Source organism: Colletotrichum abscissum, assembly GCF_030869225.1.
Source record: "Colletotrichum abscissum strain IMI 504890 chromosome Unknown Scaffold_100.1, whole genome shotgun sequence".
NCBI classification, from domain to species: Eukaryota; Fungi; Ascomycota; class Sordariomycetes; order Glomerellales; family Glomerellaceae; genus Colletotrichum; species Colletotrichum abscissum.
Genome location: NW_026849989.1, coordinates 1 through 23709, shown reverse-complemented (window position 1 = coordinate 23709; position 23709 = coordinate 1). Strand labels below are relative to the sequence as shown.

The following is a 23709-nucleotide window of genomic DNA, read 5'->3' as shown; positions in this document are numbered from 1 at the left end:
CTGCCTCCACGCGTTGAAACGTTCGTGTCATACTTTAAAAGGAGCTCCTTGGCAAGCGAAAGCTGCTTGCACGTTGAAGTGATTAGCGGAAATGTATGGACCTTGCGTAGAAAGATCCACAGATGGTCAACGGCCTGCGGAGTTGCTGGGCTCCAAAATCAGGTTCGTCAGATCAACTCCGCAGCCAATTCTGTCAAATTCCGCCGATCAGACTCATGTAACAGCATGAGGCAGTATGCTCTGTGTACTATAAGAAAGCGGCACACCCCTATCATCCGGCGTGTTATGTGTTCAGTCGTGTAATATTGCACAACTGTAAGACGCTGCAAGAGGAATTAATGGCGTCATTATTTTGTTGTAGTCTATAATACCTCCATGTTGATTGTCAAATGAAGATGTAGGGAAGTGATCTTAGCTTGGGGAGGTGTTTTAGTTTTGATTGCCCCCAGAAGGTTTGCGGACTGCCGTTCACAACATCAAGGCTAGTGGACGATTTCCGGATATGCAATGGTAAAGCAAGGTATGAGCAAACCGATTATGAAGTTCGTTGATGCGCATAATGTATGAAGACACCTGGTTTTGCGAGCATCCGAAGCTGGATGGAAATTCACTTTACGTAAGCAGCTAATAATGTCTCACCCCCTCATTACCTAAGATAATATCTTCGACGCACATTTCTCTCTTCCTGTCATCATGCTCAATGCCAGCCAATTCGCTTCAATGGCCAACGCTGCTTACTCAATCAATATCCTTTCCTCTTTTCTCTCAAATGAGGAGATCAGAGATGTGAACGGTCTCAACCAGTTCTTCCGTTCTCTCCCGGACCCTGCTGCCCCGAGCAAAGTAGAAGAGCACCAAGCAACCGATGTTATTGTCTTTTGTGCCTCTTCTGTTTTGTCACTTGCGGATGTAGTTTTCTCAGCTGTGACTACGAATGGTTTGAGTTCAAAAGAACAAATTTCCAAGTATACAGATGCCACGATCCTGTGCGATTAAGTACATCGTCTTGAACAAGTGCTGACACCCGTGTTTAGAGAGGGAAGAAACACAGTTCTGGTCTTGTGTGGTGGCATCGGTCACTCGACGCCATTTCTCTATGAAGCGATCAGCAACCATCCGGTCTACGGCGTGCTTGCCGATGAAGTGCAAGGAAAGGCTGAATCGCGTGTACTGCAGCTCATAGCTGAGCGCTGGTACGGAGTCCAGACCCATGACGTCGGAACTGTGGAAGCAACAATTCAGCCAAATGATACGAACAAATTTTTGGTTGTAGTCGAAGACCGCTCTACAAATTGTGGAGGGAATGCAGCCGAGTCAAAACGAGTCCTCGAGGCCTGTGGAGTCTACTGTCCGAGGTCCATTGTCATAGTGCAAGACCCGACGATGTCAAGGCGAACGGTGGCCACCTTCCAAAGGGCATACGATGGAGAAAGTGATGTGCTACCCCAGATGAAGAGCTGGCCCACATTCACCCCCAAAGTAAAATTCATCGACAACTCGAAGGGCCTTGTTGACAAGGATGTCATGGCTCAACTTGTATTTGATGACGAGGGGTGCGCCCATAAGACGTCAGGTGGCATGTGGAGCATACGCCGATTTGTTGATTTACTTATGGGGGAGATTCCTCGCCTCAGGGATGACGGAGAAGGCTATGGGCCAAAGGGGAAAGATTTTGTAGTCCATGTGGATATCCCAGAGAGTGTCGATGCTGCCTGGGCCATGCTTTACAGCCTTGTCGGAAAACAGAGCAGGAGCTGATGGAACGGAAATGATTGATGATAATAGAAGTTCTTGGACTTTGGTCAGCAACAATGATACAGCACTCGCATGAGAATCTGGACGCTGAGGCAGAACCAGTGAATCATGTATACACCAGGCCACCGTAGTGGGCAGAACATATTCCAAGACTAGAAAGTCTTACAAGTCTTACGAACTATCCACCAGGCAACTTGTAAGACTCCCAAGACCACTTGATAGCGGATTGGTTCTGAGTCCGGGCGGGTATTTTTTGTCTCGCTACGAGTTGCCTGCAGGCAATTTCAATTCAACACCACCCATAACAAAACAGCCCAAGACATGATTTCGATTATGAAGTACCTATACTCATAACAACTACCCAAGTCTGCAAACATGTCTCGCACGTCAGGTTCAACCGAATTCCGGGGGCTCGTTAGAGACACTGAGGCTGAACCCTAATGCATGTTGTAAATTTGCTAAACCAATGGAAACCAGACATAAGTAGCATAATTATTCATTTCCATCATTCAACCTCTACACCCACGCGGTGACCCTCGCCTGCTTGAAGTTGGAATTTGATTTATACGTCGCATTAAGAACTATGTTTCGCGTACCCAGCAACCCGCGAACCCTCTCATTGTCTTCGTCGGTTCCTTCCATTTCGAATCCACGGCATCCATGAGATACTGTGAGCAGTGTTCAGTGTGCCCAGGGCTAGTGACAATGGTGTCAATTGCAGCCCGCTCGTCGTAAAGGGCGTAAAATTGGCGCCGCCACATGATAGCGCAGTGGTTGATATGATCCCGAATTGACGTCCAGTAAAAGTCTCTTTCTGACATCTCATCGATGGTCAACTGCTGCGTCATATTCTTATCCGCGAACGCACCCCAGCTAGCATCTTCTTGATATTCGTCGACCGAGTCCTTGTCAAAGCACTGAGCTGGGACCCAGTGATTCAACAGGACATCGTATTTACAGCCTTTGGCCCTTGCCTCTTTTGTCGTGTTGCCGCAAGAGATTCTTTTTCTGCCAGTGGTTATGTTGTGTCGCTGGCCAGAGTTATACGAAGCTGATGGTTGGGAAAGTGCAGCGTCATGGGACGCGGTCGTCGCGGCTGGTGTCGGAAAGAACAGAAAGAAAATCAGTACCCATACTAGCGAGGTGCCTATGAGTACAAGTATGTGAGAGAAAAGCGCGTTCCGACGGGTTGATGGCCGACTTGGTGATGTAGGCTCTTCCGTCGTCGGGTCGTCCGAGTATTTGAGAAAAGGCTGATATTCGGGGGTTGAAGACATTCTGTGTGTGATATTGCATGCAGATAGCTTGGTGGTCGGATGGAGCTTCAACATTTACCGCCGGCTTACCTGCAAGGAAAACTCTCTATCTTTATTCAGCTGGTTGAACTATCCGTGCGCTAGTTTCCTGCTGGTTTCTTCTGGGGAGGGCTGTGCGCAAACTCGCCTGTGACAAGTGTTGTTTTGAATTATCACCCATTGCACTAGTATTGATAGCTGACGCGCTTGGAGGGCTGTTTCATCCAAACATTCACAATGTTGGTCTGACCTGGTGTTTCAGCAAAGCTGGAAGTTCATTGGGTGCTTCAATGTCTTGCGTCGCTGCGCCCCGCGCGATTGGATTATCGCTCCAGACTCGAAGCATGTCCCAACAAATGGACAGTTGCTTAAGCGCACTGCAAGATTAAGCTCATGGATGAACTTTCTTTGCGTGTTACGATCGACGCGGAAGAAAGGATATTTCGACCTATCCTAGAGAAGATCTCACAGCCAGGAAGATTGTTTTGACTACTCCGTACCTTATTAAAGACCCCAATTGTGCTTCCCCTACATACACCGCGCTCACAGTGGCAAACATTATAACAATTTCTGTGAGTCACTTTCTTTCTTAATACCTTCGATAATCGTTTACTGTTCTCATTCCAAGCTAGGCAAGTGCTTTTATAAAACCCCCTAGCGTCCCGCGTTGTCCCAGCAACGACGAGTGCCTCAGAACACGATCAGTTGTTTTATGTGTACACTGTAGCGATCAAGAGGTGTGATACTAGAATGGTATGAAATGTTATCTTGAGGATTGAGCATGATGCTGTTATGCTAGTACTTACGGTGCTAATGTACCTTACTCTATCAAACGTTGTATCTCAAAATTGTCATTCAATTGGCCCGTTCAAAGTCTGTGCAGATGAGATGTGATCAATTAGAGAGTTCTATAGTAGCGAGGGTTCCAGTAGATGACAAAAGACTTTTAGTTGGACCACAGTAAGGTATTCATAGCACGCTTGGATACACCAAAGTCAAGTTGAAAAGAAGTTAAAATCTGAGTGGTTTTTCACTTACTCCCCTTAATATCCTACCGCTTGAAGGATGCTAGACTTCAATTGTTCTTGAAAACTTCCTAATTAAGACTTACAACATCATCACCGCTAGTAATTGGCCTTATTACCTGTTTGCATTACAAGTATACTGCCTCTTATTTGATGAAAGTTCCTTAGAGCAGTGCGTCCATCTAGCTCTCCACTTCTTTGAGTACCTAGATCGCTTGATTCTACGTTCTAATTTCTTATTCTTCACGATAGACCAGCTTATTTGTATCTAATTGGGACAGAAGTGATAAGATATATTGATCTTGGGCTTTTAGCAAAATACGGTTCACTCTCAGCCTTGCACCACAAACCCTTCCAAGCTGCCATCCGCCCACTTGTCCACAAGTTGTTCGAAAGCCACAGCCCCCATACTGAAGCCTACAGATGGCTCCTTTGTCTTCTGCTCTTTCTTGGGATCCTTGTAATCTGTAAAGTATGTCGGGGTGCAGGATGCCACAGGGGCATACCACGGAGCGTAAGGCTTCAAGCTCCCCGTGTAACTTTGCTCCGCCTCCTTGCTTACCTCAAATTCAACCCTGTTGATATCAGAAGCATGATCGCAGGCAGTCTTGGCAATGTGAGCGACTAATCTGCCTCCGACTGTGTAGGGGTAGGTTGTGTTTGCCGAGGCAGTGGCACCCTTGGCGGTAAAGAAGAGTAGGTTGGGAAAGTCGTGAGTAGCCACGCCCATAAAGGTGGCGAAATCGTCGCTTTGCCATTTCTCCGTCAGATCGCGGCCGTTGCGGCCCCGGATTGGCATGTTAAGGACTTGTGCTGGGTCTCCATTGACGGCAGTCGTCGTTGCAAAACCTGTCGCAAGTACGAGAACGTCGACCTCATACTCCTTGGCCAGGTCGCCCTTGCCGACCAAGATACCTTTGTCAGTATAGCCTGAGATACCCTGACCATCGGTATCAACGAGCGTGACGTTGGGGCGGTTGAAAGACTTGAGGTAATCTTGGTGGAATGTCGGACGCTTGCACCAGCCAGGGTACCAGGCCTTCAGCTTTTCAGCTAGTTCCGGGTCGTCCACCTCGCGCTCGACGTGCTTGCGGAGCTCAGTTGAGATTCCCGCGTCGAGTTCCAACATCCGCTGGAGATGCTGAGGAACGCTTTCGGGGGTGATATCTTTCGCCCGGGGGCTTCCAATGAGTCCAGAGAACGTGCGTGCATTACTCCATCCGTCTTTAAGGAGGTCATCGGCAGGAGTTACCTCTGGGTGGTCGTTGAGAAACTTGTTCAAGTTTCTCATGCGATCAGCCTGCCAGCCTGGCCGGCCAGCTACAACGTCCCAGCTCTCCGGGGTTGTCTCGACTTGCTTTCTTGGTCCGCAGTATGAGGGCGTGCGCTGAAACACATAGAGTTGCTTCGACCATTTGGCCAGCTCGGGAACAGCCTGAACAGCCGTTGCGCCGGTGCCAATGATACCCACTCTCTTGTTTCTGAGGTTGACCAAGTCAGGTTGAATCTGAGAACCGCCGGTATATTCGTAGTTCCAACGAGCCGTGTGGAAAATTTCCCGGGTTTTCAGGAATACGCCGAGACCAGGAGCATCAGGTACGCTGGGCGAGTAGAAGAGGCCGCCAGCGGGCATGAGAAACTGTGCCTGGACGACAAAATCGCCATTGAGATGCTGATATTTTTGGCTCAGGTTACGGCTCAATGTGACAGCCCATCGCTTCTGGACGTCGTCCCATTTGGCGCCCTTTGCCTTGGTGCAGAACATACCCTTGATTCCATACTTTTCCGCAATCAGCTCAACGTTCTGACGGATCTCTTGACCCTTGGAATAGCGATGCTTCGGAATGAATCCTGTCTCCTCAAGGAGTGGCAAGTAGCAGTAGCCCTCAACATCGCAGGTCAGGCCAGGATAACGATTCCAGTACCAGGTGCCGCCAAAGCCGCCAGCCTCGTCTACAATGACAATGTCGGCCGGACTGACTCCAGCCGCGACCAACTGGTAGGCAAAAAGTATGCCGTTATGGCCGGCACCGAGGACGAGGAAACGGACCTCGGAGCCATTATTTAAAGGCGGAGTTTCCTTGGCAAGGGCGTCGTAGTCGACCCAAGGGTCATGACTAAAATCGTTCATCAAAGAACTCGTTCTGAAGTTGAGGCGGTCTCCATGTTTGTCAGAGATAGCGATGAATCGCTTGTCTCGCTCAGTTTTGTACTTGGCAGCGATTGAGTCGATAGCAGTCATCGTGAAGAGGGCGAAGGCGATGTAAATAACACTAGATTACTGTTGAAAGGATGCCAAGTTTTCTTTGTTTTGATAGTATGATGGTTTGAATGCAGATCAAATCTCCCGTCATGCCATCACTTCGTGCTTCTCTTATAATGATCTATGCGGACTTTAGTGGCCTCTCCCACGGAAGCTCGGAGCTGATGCCATTGCGCGCGAAACGTTGATGAGCTCCATTCAATCCATTCGCAGCGGTGCCTTCGCCCTATCACAAGTCATTAGTATCTACGTAAACGCAAGAAGATTTGGCTTTTCGCGCAGCCGAACGAGCATAAAGCTCTTTGAAAAGCCGCGAGTCTGTGCATCAAGCTGCTGCGGTCGGATTTTCGCTTCAAGCAGGACCAATCATGCGTGACGAAACGCCGAGATTGAACCCACCGGCCGACGACTGCGGACGACGGAGGGATGTGTTCCACTTTTGATATCCCGGAATCCCTGTGCTGTGGATAGTAACTCGACCTGTATATTGAGTATGTTGAGTACCTACGTTGGGCCTGGTTTCATGATGTGTTCTGTCTGGCCGAAGCGGGCGGCAGACAGTGGCAGTGGTTTTGCTAAGACGAACTGAAGCGGCATTTCCGGACTAGCACGGCCTATCTGCGTGAAAGATTCCAACACCCCGCCTCGAACGAACACTTCAATAAACACGCTTACGACGATTGGTCTTCTTACGATTTAAGGGGTCATCCGTAACAATGGACGTATGGAGTGGGATGAAGTTGCTTTCATTGGCATGACAGAGAGTCAGCAAAAACGATGGGCTTGGGGGCCACCTCTAGAATCACGGGGTTGCACACGTGACGATCCCTACGACATTGCCGATGCTCTTCCAGGTCCGTAGTAGATTTTTTCGGCTAGCCAGGCTTGTCACCCTGAAGCCAAACGGTTCGAGGCACCGCCAGGCGCAGCGTAACAATGCCCAACTTCCGTCGAAAGTCTTGCCACCAATGCCGGTCGTCTAAGTTAGCCTGTGACCGAAGACAGCCCCGTTGCTCCCGGTGTGAGCAGCGGAATTGGCTATGCTGCTACTCTCCTTTGTCGAAGCCAACTCCCTACCTAGGAAATGGATATCGGCAGCTTCGGAGTCCGCAATTATGTCCTACGGGACATAGTTCTGAAGTATCGCCGCTAGATAATTCAAGCATTGAGGCGGCGATTACAACCAGCACAAGGGAGCTCAATGATCGCCGATCAGCTAGCGCTTTCGATCCAACAGATACTATCGATGATATCGGAGATTTTGGATGGGCTGCTCTCTCCGCGAACACTACCGACGATGCGTTTTGGTCCGATGACGTTCTGGGCAACTGCGCAAAGCTGACACCCACGGCTCCAATCGCCGATATGAGTACTGACATTGTTACCAACATAATTGCCGACATCAACACACAAATCTCGATTAGGGCAAATTTTGAGCTCGGTATGCTAGTCGATATCGACCACTTGCTTCGGCCGCGTAAACACAAAACTGCAGAAGCCTTGCTTACTTCAAAAATGATGCTGGGAAGCATGCGGAAGTATCCTGCAATGCTGATCTCCGATCTCAACCTTCCTCCTTTCATCAGCTCGCCGTGCTTCGGCGATGAGATACTGTGCCGGCAGTCTGGAATACATCAATGTCTACCGCAACCGCTAGCTGCATGTGCTAGTATAGTGCGAATGTTTCCCAGCGACAGCCTGAGAGATAGATCTTTTGCATGGAAGACCATCTACATGGAACAGCAAAGACTTTTTCATGAGGTGGGTTACATCTCTGCCATGAAAGAGGGCCCAGGAGACCAGGATCGGGTACCAGACACTAATCACAATGATTCTAAAGCATGAGTCTTACGACAGAGAAACATTGATTGCCGCCGTACAAGCCGTCACGTTATATACCATACTCCACGTTGAAGATGTCGCATCTATCCCGGAGCACTATCTCAGATCAATCACTATTACCTTGGGCGTATGTCTCTGTTGCGCTGCAGGATTCGTGCACGTTTATCGCTGACTTTACTCTTACGCTTCCTTGAATCTCTAGACTATGACTTATACAATGATGAAGTCACGAGATGGAGTCAACTACATGCAGCATCATAGTATTCCCAATCGGCACAAATGGATCAGTAACGAAAGTGTAGGGAGGTCAGTCACGTACGTCTATTGAAATGAGTGTGCTCTTTATTGACAACTCATTACCTGTAGGCTAATCTGCTTTTGCTACGCATTAAATGAGCTCCTCAGCATAGCAATTTGTCCTTCGTCCGGCCACGGTGGTGCAACGTGTAGAACTGTACACCTTCCGAGCACACGCAGCCTGTGGCAAGCCAAGGCAAACATCGAATGGCAGCGACAGTATCTTGACCAAATATCGCAACGTAGCTTCAAAGATACTCTAAAAGTCTCGCATCTTCGTGAGTACGCCCAACCTGCAGGACACGCCTTACCCAGGGAGGCTTGGGTAAAGGATTTTGAATGCTGGTGTCTGGACCACGACGAGTTAGGACAGTTCATCTGGATGGCAACGAAATTGGATCCCGTGTAGTATTTTCGCTCAACTTTTCCACCGTCTTTATGCAGGCGTTTTCCCACTGCCTGCCGAGGCATGGGGGTTTCTGGAGAATGATTCCAGCATCATGGGTTGTCTTCAGGCGAGAGTTCAAAGACGGGCTGTATTCGAAATAATGGCAAAGACTTCGGAAGCCTCCCAGGAGAAAACATGATGACCGTGAATGTTTTCAGTCCCCCTGATTTAGCATTTTGTTCTGCTTCATAGTTTGGCATTAGAGACACGCAGCCGGCCGCAGCTTCCAGGGATCATTGGACGAAAGTTCATACGGGTACCCAGCTCACCGTCCTTGCCAAGAATGCTTGTATCTGACATGAATATTTTCTTGAAAAGAAATAGGCCTCGTTTGCGCTACACCACCAATTTTGCCACAGTCTATCAGGTGAATACAGCATGACACGGTCGGAAACACGAAATGAAGAATTCCGCTGCGCTTGATCTGAGTGGAGGGCATGAAACATTTCAAGTCCTGTGAGATTTGAAGGTCAGATGCGTCCTCAGATTTATGAGATCTAGTTGATCGTTCGATATATTTCTGTTTACTAGGAACTTCGTCAGGGTTCCACAGCCCTATTACATCAAACCCGGTAGACATTGGGAGCTCTAGAAAGACGCAGATGTCACTGAAAAAAGAACACGTTTTCGTATCAAGTGAAAGCGAAAGCGACGTCTTACTTGTGTTAAAATAAGCTGTGGATAGGTGCGTCCTTGGCTTTTGTGTAGGTGTATTGCTCGTTCTTGGTGTCAGATGCTAAAGTTGGGATGCGAGTTTAGTTTTTGTATTGAATACGAAAAAGGACGTGAAGAAAGTGCCAAGGCACACCTGGATATGTGCCTACGTTGAGAGGACGGACAACAGAACTCTCGGTCGGGAGCTCTTGCTAAACATTGATCCATCTCGATGATTTTATATGTTTCAGGCCGTGCGCGAGGCAGTAATCCTGACGCCAGATGTCAAGTAAAGACACAAAGCTGGATCGAGGAAGATGGAAGTTTGGACAGTTCGCCAAGAGCGCATCTTATGGCGGGATGATCGTATCTGGTTCTCTCCGAGGCGTTGCAAGGCTCCATTGCTGGTGCAAATTTGCAAATAAGAAGAGCAGTGTTCCAGCAGTCAATTTCAAGAGACGAGAGATAATGTTTCCGATGATGCAAGGTCCTTTCTCAACTTTTCTGCCAAGATCTATCACTTTAGATTTGGAAGCGTTGTCCATACTAGTGACGGGCTTTACAACGTAGCATGCAAGGCTTGAGATTTCGCCTGCAGATATATCAATGGCTCTGTATCTGGCACCTTGTTACTGAAGTCTGATCAGCTGGATTCTGCAATAAGCATGGAAGTAAAACTTAACGCTTTGTTTTAGGAGCTCTTGAAGGAACAAAAACCTCAATCCATGAGAATGGAAAGCCTCTGAGGATCAAATACCTCATCTCATGTAATTGCATTTGAGACTAAGTCGCAAAGAAAAAAGAGGAGAAAAAAAAAGACGAACCGATGATTCCGCTTTGGCGACTCCAATGAAGCGGCTATCATTTCCGCCATAGCACCGGGCTAACACCTTAAAGTATAAAGTTTCAACTTCGGTATGGAATTCTAGATGTCTTTCTGATTCTGTGCGATCCACCCCATTCATGCCACCAGCCGTTTGTGACTCCTCAGACATGCATGATTCTAGTATATGTATATCTTCCCCAAATACTTGTGATTCTGCGCCTTAGTCGTTCGGGCATCTTGCACCAAACATCCTTAGACAAGTAGCGGACAAAGCTGACTAGTATTATCATGCTTTTTCTTTTCTACCAAAACCGGTTTCAATGATTCTCTACGAGGCTGACACAGTTTCTCGGATCAGAAGTTGATTGTTAAGCAGAGAAATTTACCGAACCACATTGCCTATCCGTAGGGCGTTGGATGACAGGAGATGGCGTAGCTAGTGGAAACGGAAACATCTAGCTTCGTCTGACGAGATTGAACTATAAAACAGACGTCAAGGCGCAATAAAACCTAGGATTAAAAACGGCGCTGTTTAAACCGATTCATCAATTCTGGTGAAGCCTCAGATCTTGCACTATCTTCAGAATTGTTCGAAATGGCAGCTCCCAATCCCGACGGTCCTGCTCGACTCATAACGCACTTCACGACCCGGTCAGTAGGAACTCGAGCGAGAATCCGATCCGATCTGGTAATCGCAGCTTACTGACATTTTATGGGGGATACCAGAGACCGCGACAAACAGATAGCAGGTTGGTCTGAGCTGTGGGATTCCGATGAGAGTGATCTTTGGGACAGAGGCAAGCCGTCGCCGGCTCTCATCGACCTCATCGAATCCAGGGCCGAAGGGATTCCTCGTGCGACTGGCGGACGGCGTCCGAAAGTGCTGGTGCCCGTGAGCGAAACCTACCTGCCCACTGATTCTCGAAACTCATTGACATAAACAGGGCTGCGGAAAGGGCTACGATGTCGTGATGCTCGCGCTACACGGCTTTGACGTGTACGGCCTGGAAGTCTCGGAAAAGGGTGCAGAGACTGCGCGCAAATATGCCGAGACAGAGCTTCCAGAACCGACGGAGTACAATTTTGGCACTCCTGCCAGTGTCCCCGGCACATGGCCTGGTGATATCAAGATTATATCCGGCGACTTCTTTGAGCGGGACTGGGAAGATCATTGCATGGCCAGCGACGAGGATGCTTTTCGGGGCTTCGACTTGATCTACGACTACACGGTACAGCAAAATCCTTTGATATATTGGCTCAGCTGCATCACTGACATCTGTCTCAGTTTCTCTGTGCCCTACTTCCCGAGATGCGAAAAGATTGGGCGAAACGCATGCACGAACTCTTGTCACCGACTGGCGTTCTCGTGTGCCTCGAGTTTCCGCTCTACAAGGACCTCAATCTCTTAGGACCGCCTTGGGGTCTGAACGGTGTTTACTGGAATTTACTTGCTGAGGGCGGTGATGGAATGATAAAGGAGCCGCTTCTTGAGAATTTGGATAGTAAGGCATCGGCAGGGTCATTCAAAAGGGTGTCATGCTTCAAGCCGCCGCGATCTTACAAGAATGGCAAGGGGACGGATATGGTCAGCGTGTGGGCACGAAAGTAAATAGCAAGTTGAAGGTCTAATAACGAACATACACGAAGATCAATTGTTGTGTCGGACTAGCAGCCCAGAGAACAGGGGCCGCAAGATTCCACGGAGTAATAGGTGAGAGAAGATGAACTTCCCAATCACCAACGACGGGCTGCAGCCAGACAGACACTATCGAAGCTTTTCGTGATAAGCCAGTTGTCAACATATGCACGGCCTCACTTATTCCCATTTACCATAGAGGTAGAAGACAATTGATGTAAGAATTATAAGTTATCTCACACAATGTCGTCATCTGGGCATGAGCTGCTAGCATGTGACATGTACTTTGAACGGAAACGAGGCGGACCCTCGTGTTCACAAACCACGCATTGTTCTTCGTGAATCTGCTTGCGTCTTGGGTAATTTGGCGCCGTACTTGCAAGGAAAGCCATTTCTTGATGACGTTTGAAGAAGGGCGATTCACGTGTAGTGAAACCTCTGACTCGGGAAATGGCACGTCGCAAGGCGTTGGATGGCATTTTCAGGGCGTTGGACGACACCTCTAGGTGGGGCACTGGAGCTTGGCCCCACAGGACCGCCGGCAACACGGACCGTCATCAATGTAGCATGGCATGCAAGTTGTCAACCTAGTTCACTCCAGGATACCTCGTTGTTTTCACAGAAAGATTACAGTGTATTTCAAGATTGACTGGCTATGATGACAGAGGGTTTCGTTCCATCCAAGCATCGTCCACAAACTTGGTGAGGTAGTTACGAATGCCGTCCGGCAAGATCAAGACAACTCTGACGTCACTACGATTCATCTCCGGCCTCTGCTGCATCAATTTGATGAGCGCAGCCACAGCTGCGCCAGAAGATCCGCCGCAAAGTAACCCCTCCTCTCTGATGAGTCTCCGGGCATACTTGAACGATTCCTCATCTCCCGTCTTGACCCAAACATCGGCAGCAGATTGGTCGAGCACGTCCGGCACAAAGTCGTACCCAATGCCCTCGACCTTATACTCCGCCTTTGCCGAATTCGAGTCGTCAGGCTGAGCCAGCACAGATCCGATTGGGTCGGCACCAACCACCAGAATATCTCCCTTCAGCTTCCGTAGGCCTCTCGAAAGTCCAGTGACTGTGCCACCAGTTCCTGCACCGGCTATAACAATGTCGAGCTTGCCATCGCATTGGGCCCATAACTCCTGGGCAGTGCCAATCTCATGGGCCAGAGGGTTGTTCGGGTTTCCGTACTGGTTGAGAATATGCGAGTTGGGTGTCTCGCTCTTGAGCTTCCGAGCAACGCTGATAATCGAATGGGGCGAATCGATCGGAACGCCTGCGGGAGTTCGAACAATTGTCGCGCCAAGTGCTTTCAGGATCAAAACCTTCTCCTCAGACATCTTCTCCGATATTGTAATAATACATTTGTATCCCTTGACTGCAGCAATGAGAGCAAGAGCGATACCACTTAGAACGCTATCAGTGTCAAGCAGGCCTCTCGAATGGGATGGAGACTCACGTATTGCCGCTGGTAGCTTCAATTAGAGTATCTCCCGGCTTGCCTGTTCCCTGATCTTCCGCCTTTTCAATCATTGCCTTCGCAACCCTGTCTTTCACAGAGCCACCGGCATTCTGATACTCCAACTTGGCGAGAATATCAGCACGAATGCCTTCAGTCTGGGGTAAGTGCTTCAGCCGAACAAGCGGCGTGTTCCCGATGTGGTGAATGACCGAGTCTGTGATAGGGGGAAGAGGTACGGCGGCCATGGTGATGGCTTGGTTCAAGAGCTCCGAGTTGACCGTTGTGAGTAGTGCGCAAATCTCAAGGAAGACGCATGAATGAGGACCTGCTTAAACATGCAGCATCGAAGAAAAGAGGCCCCGATGACAGTCATTCGAGCCGATGAGCGCATTTGTAAGAAGTAGGCCTTGTCAGTAGACCCGAGCCAATGCGTACCCTACCCACTCAAATGGCAGCTCCCGCCGCCCTGTGTCAACGTACGCTTCTCAGTCTGTATACATAGGACAGTCTGCTTCTCAGCCCATGCTATTTCCTTTTGAAACGCTCTCTCGTATCTTAGCATTTCTGCATGTATTTTGTTTTGTTATCGATACTTATTTACCGTAACTTGACTCAAACGCCCAAACAACAACATGATTTCTGAATCTCCCACCAATGGAACTTTTGGCTTTGGTACCGAAGCTGTGCATGCCGGATCACCGCATGATCTGGCAACGGGCGCTCTTTCAGAACCGGCAAGACCCTGAGAAAACTTCCAAGCAAGTCGAATGCTAATAAGCTAGCTCGTCTACTAGATCTATCTATCCACGACCTTTGTCCAGCCGGACGTCGCCCAACCTACCAGCAAATATATCTACTCGCGATCCAACAATCCCAATCGAGAAAGCTTCGAACATGCTTTGGCTAAACTTGAACGTGCCAAGCATGCATTGGCATTTTCGTCGGGACTCGCAGCTACGGCGGCAATCGTCCAGGGCCTAGCATTCAACCGCCACGTCATTTGCAATGCCGACTTGTACGGAGGCACTTACCGCTTCTTAACGAGAGTCGCGGACACGAATTGTGTCACGGTAGACTTCATCCCGTCTCTTGAGAAAGATGTGACCCAATACCTCAAACACAACACCAAATTGATCTGAATTGAGACTCCCAGCAACCCGACTCTTTCTCTGATCGATATTCGGTCAGTCGCGGAGGTGGCTCATGCAAGAGGGATTGTGGTAGTTGTCGACAGCACCTTGCTGTCCCCGTATCTCCAGAACCCGCTGGACCATGGCGCAGATATCGTGCTGCATTCCGTGACTAAGTATATCAACGGGCACAGCGTAAGAGTGCCTCCTTCATTGCAAAGACAGCATCGGCATGCCAGATATGTTGTGCATTGCTAACGTTCTGAAGGATGTGTTGATGGGTGCCATTGCGCTAAACTCGGATCATATCAAAGAAAAGCTCAGCTTCATTCTGACATCGGCCAGTAGTGTTCCAAGCCCCTTCGACTGCTGGCTAGCTCATCGTGGCATCAAGACCTTGCATCTCAGAGCCCGTGCTGCGTCAGACAACGCAGCAGCTCTCGCAGCTGTCCTCGAAGACTCCCCCCATGTGTTGTCGGTAAACTACCCAGGCCTCGTCTCGCACCCCCATTACCACATTACGGTCAAGCAACACAGGGGTGGAATGGGAGGTGCCATGATATCCTTCCGGATTCGAGGAGGCGGGGTTTCTGCAGCTCAGTTTTGCAAGCGAACCAAGTATTTCACTCTTGCGGAGAGCTTGGGTGGTGTCGAGAGCCTCTGCGAAATACCTGCGAAAATGACGCATGCTTCTATGCCGCGGGAGGCTAGAGAGGCTGTTGGGGTTTATGATGACTTGATTCGATTGAGTGTCGGTATTGAGGACGTGGAAGACCTCGTTGCAGACCTTCAAGTCGCTCTGGAGGAAGCTGTCCAGGTCGTTGAATCCAACTTAATACATTAGACCGTACAAATATTGACGTGATGTGATTTGAAACGCAACCCAACATCCCAACCTCATTTGGCAATGCACCAGCAACTCCTACTTGGTACCTATTGCCCAACTTACTTCTTATTAACATTTTCATCTAGTCCCAAGGTAGGCTCCAAAGCTGGCATTCCGAAGAAAGGATCATTCAAGGTGCAGTTGTCCTCAAGTCTAGGCATGTTCGTTGAAGACATGCAGCTCATCTGCCTGAATTCAGCTAGACACTCTGGAGTCTGCCACAACCACGGAACATTCAATCCATTCACAGAGAACTCATCCAGCGAACCGTCATATAAATCCAATGGAACAGCGGCGGAAGTTGAAGTGGCTGCATGCTGCATATTTTCAAAAGTGAACGGCGCCATGATCGTCGAGTCCGTGGAATTGAGTGAGTCGATCGTGAAATCCATTAACTCGTTTCCGGCAGAGAATGTTGGGGCAAACGATCCCGGTTCTGTGTCCGAGGGTAGGCCGTAACCAGCCTTGAACAACTTCAGATAATCTAGATTGTCTGCTGGCGTCTGATGCCAAGGATCGTCCTCGGAGTCTTGTCCAGATTGTTAGATTTCGCTGCCTGGCTTATCTTCAAAATTCGCGAGAGGGAACAATTCTCACATAGGATGATTCGAGCTTCCCTTCGAATCGAGTCGTCTGTCACAGACTCTCCATTTCTCATCGCAGTCTTGACGTAGTCGCCAAGTTTAGCTGTCAAGGACTCGAACTGCGACGGCATGCTTGATCCGATGGCGTCCGCATCGGGTGATCGTGAGGCGCCGCGTGAAGCACTGAAAGGTTCGATGTTGTTGGCCTCGGCACCGATCAGATACGGCGGCATGGCATTTTGAACGAGTAACGCAACGGCTGGCTCGAAACCCCGACAACCTTTCCAGTCCTTCATCAGAGCACCTTCTCGGTAATGGTCGACAATGTGATCGTTGCGAGCAGACCACTCGGTGAAGGTTTCACCACAAAACCCGCATCGCGACTTCAGCTTCGTAACCTTAGACTTCCAAGCATTCATGGATGGCAGTATCTCGTTGACTTGATGGGCTAAGCGAAGGTGTTGACGCAGATGGTCTTTGCGATAGAAGACGCGGGCGCTTTGCGGCTTCGCCGCACATTCTTGGTACCTGTGCGTCTGGATATGTTCGTTGGCGGGGTTGAATTCACCGCAGAAGGCACAGAGAGCTTCGTCGCCGTTGGGACCGCAGAACCTCGGCCCGTAGGGTGAACAGGTCCATTTCTCGAGAACGAGGTGAAGGGTGCCTTCGTGTCGTGTCCAGTCATATCTGGATCTGAAAGTGTCGGTGCAGAAAGTGCATTGATAGATGCGATTAGCATCGTCTTTGGCCACGTTCAGTGGATTGCGATACTTGTGGTTCTTCCGGCGTCGGCGTCGACGAGTGTCCTGGGCTCGGATGTTTAGGAATGAATCAGAGCCATACGAGTGCGCAGACGAATTGCTAGAGTGACTCTGGTCCGAAGACCCTAGCGAGCATAATAATCCCACTATGGGAATACTCAGGCCATAACTCCAGCTCGCAGGTGCGGTCCAGTCCTGGAAGTAAGTTAAGTTAAAGTCGGGCATAGAGCCAGTGCGTATAATAGCATCTACAATAGCATCCAAGGAGACCGGCTCTTCGTCTAGCGGAGAGTGTCTCCAGCGATTTAAGGGGTTTATATAACCCCATTCTTAACTCTGAGTACTTAAAGGATTGTCCCCGAAGGACCATATTGCTAGCGATGACTCGTCGTTAGGCATCGGCAAGTCTTAAGAAGATTTAAGCCCACCGCGACGACGGGCATTAACAAACTAATAAAATATCTACTTAAGGTTTAATCCCGTACGCTCTTTTAATTCCTCTTTCTCTCGGTCCGAGGGATATAGATAAGCTAAATAAGTAATAAGCTATTTTTTTAAAACCTTAGTTAAACTTCGTAAGTATCTACTGCTATTCTTACTGTATTTTTTTATGTCTATTTTCGCGCCGGGAACTTTAATTAGGACACTTTAAGTATTTATTTCCTTAGCCTAATGCGCGGCGCGGCTAAAGGTTACGGGGTAGCTAAAGCTAATTAATAAGTAACTAGGAGTAAGAGCGGGAGTAGTAATAGCCCGAGCTTAGATAGAGGTACTATAACTAAAGGTTTTAGTTTTAAATTACGCAGGCCGAAGGTTTATAATAAGCCTATAACTAAAGCTCTAGTTATATAATAAAAAGTTATAGGGTATCGTAATAAAAAGTTATATAATTAAGCGCTATAGCTAAAAGTTCTTAGTTAACTATATAGCTAAAAGTTATAGGGCGTTATAATAAAAAGTCGAGCGGGGGTTAAGTACTATAACTAAAGGTTTTTAACTACGTAGCTAAAAATATAATAAGCTTATAACTAAAGGTTTTTAGCTACGTAGCTAAAAATATAATAGGCTTATAGCTAAAGCCCGTAGGTACTATAACTAAAAATAAAAGGTTTAGTACTATAGCTATAACTAAATATTTTAGTTATATAGCCGAAAATATAATAGGCCTATAGCTAAAGCTCGTAAGTATTATAATTAAAAATAAAAAGTTAAGTATTATAGCTATAGCTAAAGGTTTTTAATTTTAGTTATATAATACGCTATAACTATAGCTAAAAGTTTTTAGTTTTAATTATATAGCGTGCCGTAATTAAAAGTTTTTAATTAGTTATATAGTTAAAAATTATAGGGCGTTATAATAAAAAGTCGAGCGGGAGTTACGTATTATAGCTAAAGGTTTTTAGTTACGTAGCCGAAGGTATAATAAGCTTATAGTTAAAGCTTATAAGTATTATAACTAAAAGTAAAAAGTTAAGTACTATAACTAAAGGTTTTTAGCTATGCGGCTACTAAAAATATAATAAAGGGCTATAACTAAAAATAAAAAGTTAAGTATTATAGCTAAAAGTATAGTAGGGCTATAGCTAAAGCTTATAAGTATTATAACTAAAAATAAAAGGTTAAGTACTATAATTAAAGGTTAAAAGTTATAAGTATTATAGCTGTAGGCTAAGCGCTATAGCTAAAGTAATTAAGTACTATAATTAAAGCCTTAGGGCTATAGCTAAAGCTTTTAAGTACTATAATTAAAAGTTAGAGCGTAATAACTAAAACCTTTAAGTAGTATAATAAAAGCTTTTTTAATATAAAGTATATACTATTTTAAAAAGCTTTATAATACTTTATAAACGCTAGCCTAAAGTATAGTAAGTACGGCGTAGTATAAGTACTAATAAAAATAGCGCGCTATATAAAAATATTAATATATTATATTAAAAAGTAACGGGGCCTAGTATAATAACTTACCCTAGTTTATAAATAACTAAAATATACTATAATTTTAATAAGCTCGAGGTATAATAAAATATAAGCGCTATAAAAAGCGGCGCTATATAAGAGCGTTAATATATTATATTAAAAAGTAACGGGGCCTAGTATAATTACTTACCTTAGTTTATAAATAATTAAAATACGCTATAACTTTAATAAGTACGGCGTAATATAAATACTATAAATAGCGCTATACGAGGGTATTAATATATTATATTTAAAAGGTATAAGAATTAATAAAAATAATAAAAAAGTAGCTCGGGGCTCCGTTTTTTTAAAATATAACTTAGGCTAGTAATATTAATAATAAGCCCCCCCTTAGTAATTAGCATCGGTATAGCGCGAGTAAATAAAGTTTTTAATATAGTTTAATATAAGTACCCTCTTTCTTAACTAGCTAAGAGGCTATAAACGTACTTATTATTACTATAACTACTTTTTAATAACCGTATTATAGCGAGGTAATATTATAAACGCTAATACCTTAAGTACCTTATAATTATATTAGGATATTAGTCCGGGCCCCTCGGCCGGGGTCCGTTAAGAATCTAAACTTAAACTAAAGGGCTTATATAGACCGGGCCTAGGCTATTATATATAAATATTATAAGTAAATACAGGATTATAATACTTACTTATTATAATATAATAGCTCTTTTTAGGAATAGTAAGGTATAGTTAAGTATTTTTACGGGCTTTAGAGCGTAGTAACTATGCTTTAGTATTATTATTATTATTAAAACGCGCCCTTCCCTTTTATTATTTTAGAGGGCTCGACGTATTTTAAAAATATAGAGGTATTATATAGGCTATAGCCCTAAAGGCTATAGCTCTAGAGGCTATAGTTTTAAAAACTATAGCTCTAGAAGCGACTATTTTAAAAGTAATAGCCCTCTAGAGGCTATAGTTTTAGAGGCTATAGCTCTAAAAATAACTATTCTAAAAATAATAACCCTCTAGAAATAATAACTTTAGAGGCCATAGCTCTAAAAATAACTACTATAAAAGTAATAGCTCTCTAAAAATAATAGCTTTAGAGGCCATAGCTCTAGAAGTAACTATTATAAAAAATAATAGCTCTTTAAAAATAATAACTTTAGAGGCTATAGTTTTAGAAATAACTACTATAAAAGTAATAGCTCCCTAGAAATAATAGCTTTAAAAGCTATAGCTCTAAAAGTAACTATTATAAAAATAATAGCTTTTTAAAAATAATAGTTTTATAAACTATAGCTCTAGAAACGACTACTTTAAAAATAATAGCTCTTTAGAAGCTATAGCTTTAGGAGCTACGGATCTAAAAATAATAGTTTTAAAAGTAATAGTTTTAAAAATAATCGCTTCGGGCGTAATAAGTAATAATTAATTAAGTACTAAAGGGTTAGGCTTAAAAAGAAAATTTAAAATTTATAAATCTTAAATACTTACTACCTTAGCCAGCTTTTTACTTACTAATAGTAAGTGAAAAGATTTTAATCCTAAATACCTATATTAACTACCTAAGCTAACCTTTTACTCGTTATTAACGAGTTAAAGAATAATTTAGGATTTATAAACCCTAACTACTTACTACCTCTATTAACTTTTTATATATTATTAGTAAGATAAAGAAATATTTAAGCTTTATAAACCCTAAATACCTAGGCTAACTTTTTACTTACTATTAGTAAATAAAAGAATTTAGTTATTAAATACCTCGTTTAACTAGCTAAGCTAACTTTTTACTTACTATTAGTAAGTAAAAGAAATTAAGTATTAAATACTTCGTTTAACTAGCCGAGCTAGCTTTTTACTTATTATTAGTAAGTAAAAAAATTTTAGAATCTATAACCTAGTTAACTAGCTAAGCTAACTTTTTACTTGCTATTAGTAAGTAAAAGAAATTAAGTATTAAATACTTCGTTTAACTAGCCGAGCTAGCTTTTTATTTACTATTAATAAGTAAAAGAATTTTAGAATCTATAACTTAGTTAACTAGCTAAGCTAACTTTTTATTTACTATTAGTAAGTAAAAGAATTTAGTTATTAAATACCTCGTTTAACTAGCCGAACTAACCTTTTATTTATTATTAGTAAGTAAAAGAAATTAAGTATTAAATACTTTATTTAACTAGCCGAGCTAACTTTTTACTTACTATTAGTAAGTAAAAGAATTTAGGTATTAAATACCTTATTTAACTAGCTGAGCTAGCTTTTTACTTACTATTAACGAGTAAAAGAATTCTAGAATCTATAACCTAGTTAACTAGCTAAGCTAACTTTTTATTTATTATTAGCGAGTAAAAAAAGTTTAGAATTTATAACTTAGTTAACTTTAATTATATTTCTTATTCTAATCCTTTTAATAAATAAAAATAATAGTAAATTTATTACTTTTTGTTTTAACTTTCCTTTTTAAATTTACTATAGAGCCTTCGTTATTTTAAGATTCTTTTTTATTAAAATCCTATTTATTATACTCGTTTTTACTATATTATATAAGTTCTATATAAACGGTACCCTCTTTATTAATAAATTATAAACTAATTTTTTTTTTTTTTTTTTAATAAACCGAGACCTCCCTATTCTTTTTTAGTTTTTAGCTACTTATATTATAAGTTAATATTTTTTAATAAAAATATTAAAATACCTAATTTTAATATATTAATTAGAATCCTTAGCGTAATAAACTAATAAATCGTATTTAAAAATCCTCGCTCCTTTTTTAAGCCTAGCTCTTTTATAAAATAGCTTATTAAGTAGTTATTAATACCCTTCTTTTAGTTAGTTATAAAACTATTTTTTTATAAAAAGCTTTATAATTATAATACCTCGGGCCCGCTTTATAAATAAAAATCCTTTAAGTTAACCTATAATTTTTAAAGCTTATATTATTATATATATATTCGGATTTATATAAAAACTATTCTTATCCTAGTAGATATATTTATAATACTCCCCTATTACTTAACTAAAAAAGCTAATTTTAAGTATTCTAATTTAATAAGTATTTCCGTAAATCCTTTAACTTTTAAAACTCTATTATTTATTAAAGAGGAGACTACTTCGTACTTAGTTAATAAGTAGTATAAACGATTTTTAAAGGTTTTTTTAAATATTTAGTAAAAGAAAAGTTTATTAATATAATAATAATTATCTTTTTATAGTTTAAGGTTTCCCTTTCCTAGCTCCTTTTTTATATTTTAAAACGCTATTTAGGACTCTAACGTTCTTTTTAATATATCTTTTTTTTAATCTTTTTTTTTAATATTTTAAGTATCCTAGGTACTCGTATAGTCGTCCTAGCTATATTAAGTATTTTAGATAATATAGCCGCCTATTTATAAATATTTTACCTCTTCCTCTTTTATAAAATAGTTATAAATAGTTTTTATACTTCTTTTATAATCTCGGTACCCTTAGTTATTTTATTAATAAATATATCTTCTTTTTTTTATTTTATAATAACTACGGGTTTGGGAAGTTTCGTACTTTTATTATTATTAGGGCTATTATTTAGCTACGTTTTTAAGGTCTTCTTTTTATATTATTTAATTATTTTTCTAACTTAATCTTTTATTCCTAAGTATTAGGCTCGCTTATATATTAAAAATTAGAAGTACTTACAGACAACGCCCTAATTATAGCTTAAATTATCTAAAACTACCGCTAGCTTTATAATATAAACTACGTACTTATTTATTTTATTATATCGGTCTAGATCCTCTCTAAACTTAAAAATTAGTTTTTAAAACTAGTTACTATTTTATAATAGTTTTAGAAATATTAACCTTAATAATAAACATATTAGTAAGCTAAATAATACTATGCTTAAGTTTTTATTATTTTATAATATTAAATATCTCTATTTTATAGAATTATCTAGCAATTTTTTAAAAATAATTTTATTAAAATATACTATTTTTCGTTTTAAAGGCCTTATTATAAAGCTAAGAGTATATAAGAACATAAATAAAAAGGTAAAAAAAAAGAGAGTAAAGGAGAGGGTAGAAGAGGGGAGGGGGAGTACTAAACTCCCTATTTATTATTAACTTATTTATAATATTTCTATCTTATTATCTATATTCCTTATTAATCTCGATATTACTATAATACTAACCTTTATAAAAGTATTATTATGCTAACTTTTTATATTATTCTAAAATAAAAACCGCTATATAGCCTATTTAAGATTTATAAAGATTTAATTATAATAATATTCGCTTTTATAAATTTTAAACGGGTACCTCTCCCTTATTTAAGTATACTTTCCTTATACTTATTTTTCTTAATAATAATAAAATAATATAAGCTTATAAAAGGGTCCTAAGTAATTTTAAATATATATATATACTTAGCTTAGATATTTAGGGATATAGGTCTATAATTAGGTATAAGTAATAAGTATCTAGCCTAGAATAGTTAAGATATACTAAGGATAGCCTTTATTAAGTAGGCTAAATGGGCTTAGGTTTAGGAAATTTTAAGAATTTCGCATACTTTTTACTTAAAAAAAGGTATATTTTAAAAAAGCGAGAAATTAATAAAAGTATTACTTAGTTATAACTACTTAGTTATTACTTTTTAATATATATAAATAAATCATTTTTTTTTAATTATAAAATATAATATTACTTTACTTAGGGTTAGGGTTACTTAGGGTTAGGGTTAGGGTTAGGGTTAGGGTTAGGGTTAGGGTTAGGGTTAGGGTTAGGGTTAGGGTTAGGGTTAGGGTTAGGGTTAGGGTATCCGATGGATTGAGACCTTCATATACACCCTCAACTCTGTTTCTGTCACCAGCGCAGCAGGCGACCCCTAGGCCGGGGTTCAGGTCAAACTGTGGCGTGGTGGTGGAACGGTTCATGGTCAACAAT

At 42.8% G+C, this 23709-nt stretch overlaps 8 protein-coding genes across 8 annotated transcripts; 4 read left to right on the top strand and 4 right to left on the bottom strand.

Annotated features, from left to right (window-relative positions):
- Positions 1–693: 693 nt before the first annotated feature.
- On the top strand, positions 694–1758 carry CABS01_16463 (uncharacterized protein; the record flags this gene model as incomplete). Its single annotated transcript, XM_060549793.1, has 2 exons — positions 694–965; positions 1035–1758. The coding sequence occupies 2 exons, from the start codon at positions 694–696 to the stop codon at positions 1756–1758; spliced, it is 996 nt and encodes a 331-aa protein (XP_060405502.1).
- Positions 1759–2336: 578 nt separating this feature from the next.
- Positions 2337–3032, bottom strand: CABS01_16462 (uncharacterized protein; the record flags this gene model as incomplete). The annotated part of the gene is made up of 1 exon (XM_060549792.1): positions 2337–3032. One exon carries the CDS (start codon positions 3030–3032, stop codon positions 2337–2339), a length of 696 nt encoding a protein of 231 aa, XP_060405501.1.
- Positions 3033–4406: 1374 nt separating this feature from the next.
- CABS01_16461 (uncharacterized protein) lies at positions 4407–6317 on the bottom strand (the record flags this gene model as incomplete). Its single annotated transcript, XM_060549791.1, has 1 exon — positions 4407–6317. One exon carries the CDS (start codon positions 6315–6317, stop codon positions 4407–4409), a length of 1911 nt encoding a protein of 636 aa, XP_060405500.1.
- A 745-nt stretch (positions 6318–7062) lies between these two features.
- CABS01_16460 (uncharacterized protein) lies at positions 7063–8886 on the top strand (the record flags this gene model as incomplete). The annotated part of the gene is made up of 6 exons (XM_060549790.1): positions 7063–7117; positions 7340–7396; positions 7480–8099; positions 8155–8307; positions 8407–8486; positions 8586–8886. 6 exons carry the CDS (start codon positions 7063–7065, stop codon positions 8884–8886), a joined length of 1266 nt encoding a protein of 421 aa, XP_060405499.1.
- Positions 8887–11000: 2114 nt separating this feature from the next.
- On the top strand, positions 11001–12014 carry CABS01_16459 (uncharacterized protein; the record flags this gene model as incomplete). Its single annotated transcript, XM_060549789.1, has 4 exons — positions 11001–11056; positions 11132–11297; positions 11350–11634; positions 11691–12014. 4 exons carry the CDS (start codon positions 11001–11003, stop codon positions 12012–12014), a joined length of 831 nt encoding a protein of 276 aa, XP_060405498.1.
- Positions 12015–12694: 680 nt separating this feature from the next.
- Positions 12695–13751, bottom strand: CABS01_16458 (cystathionine beta-synthase; the record flags this gene model as incomplete). The annotated part of the gene is made up of 2 exons (XM_060549788.1): positions 12695–13451; positions 13504–13751. 2 exons carry the CDS (start codon positions 13749–13751, stop codon positions 12695–12697), a joined length of 1005 nt encoding a protein of 334 aa, XP_060405497.1.
- Positions 13752–14868: 1117 nt separating this feature from the next.
- On the top strand, positions 14869–15480 carry CABS01_16457 (Cys/Met metabolism PLP-dependent enzyme; the record flags this gene model as incomplete). Its single annotated transcript, XM_060549787.1, has 1 exon — positions 14869–15480. The coding sequence occupies one exon, from the start codon at positions 14869–14871 to the stop codon at positions 15478–15480; it is 612 nt and encodes a 203-aa protein (XP_060405496.1).
- Positions 15481–15581: 101 nt separating this feature from the next.
- On the bottom strand, positions 15582–17092 carry CABS01_16456 (uncharacterized protein; the record flags this gene model as incomplete). Its single annotated transcript, XM_060549786.1, has 2 exons — positions 15582–16051; positions 16120–17092. 2 exons carry the CDS (start codon positions 17090–17092, stop codon positions 15582–15584), a joined length of 1443 nt encoding a protein of 480 aa, XP_060405495.1.
- Between the last annotated feature and the right edge of the window lie 6617 nt (positions 17093–23709).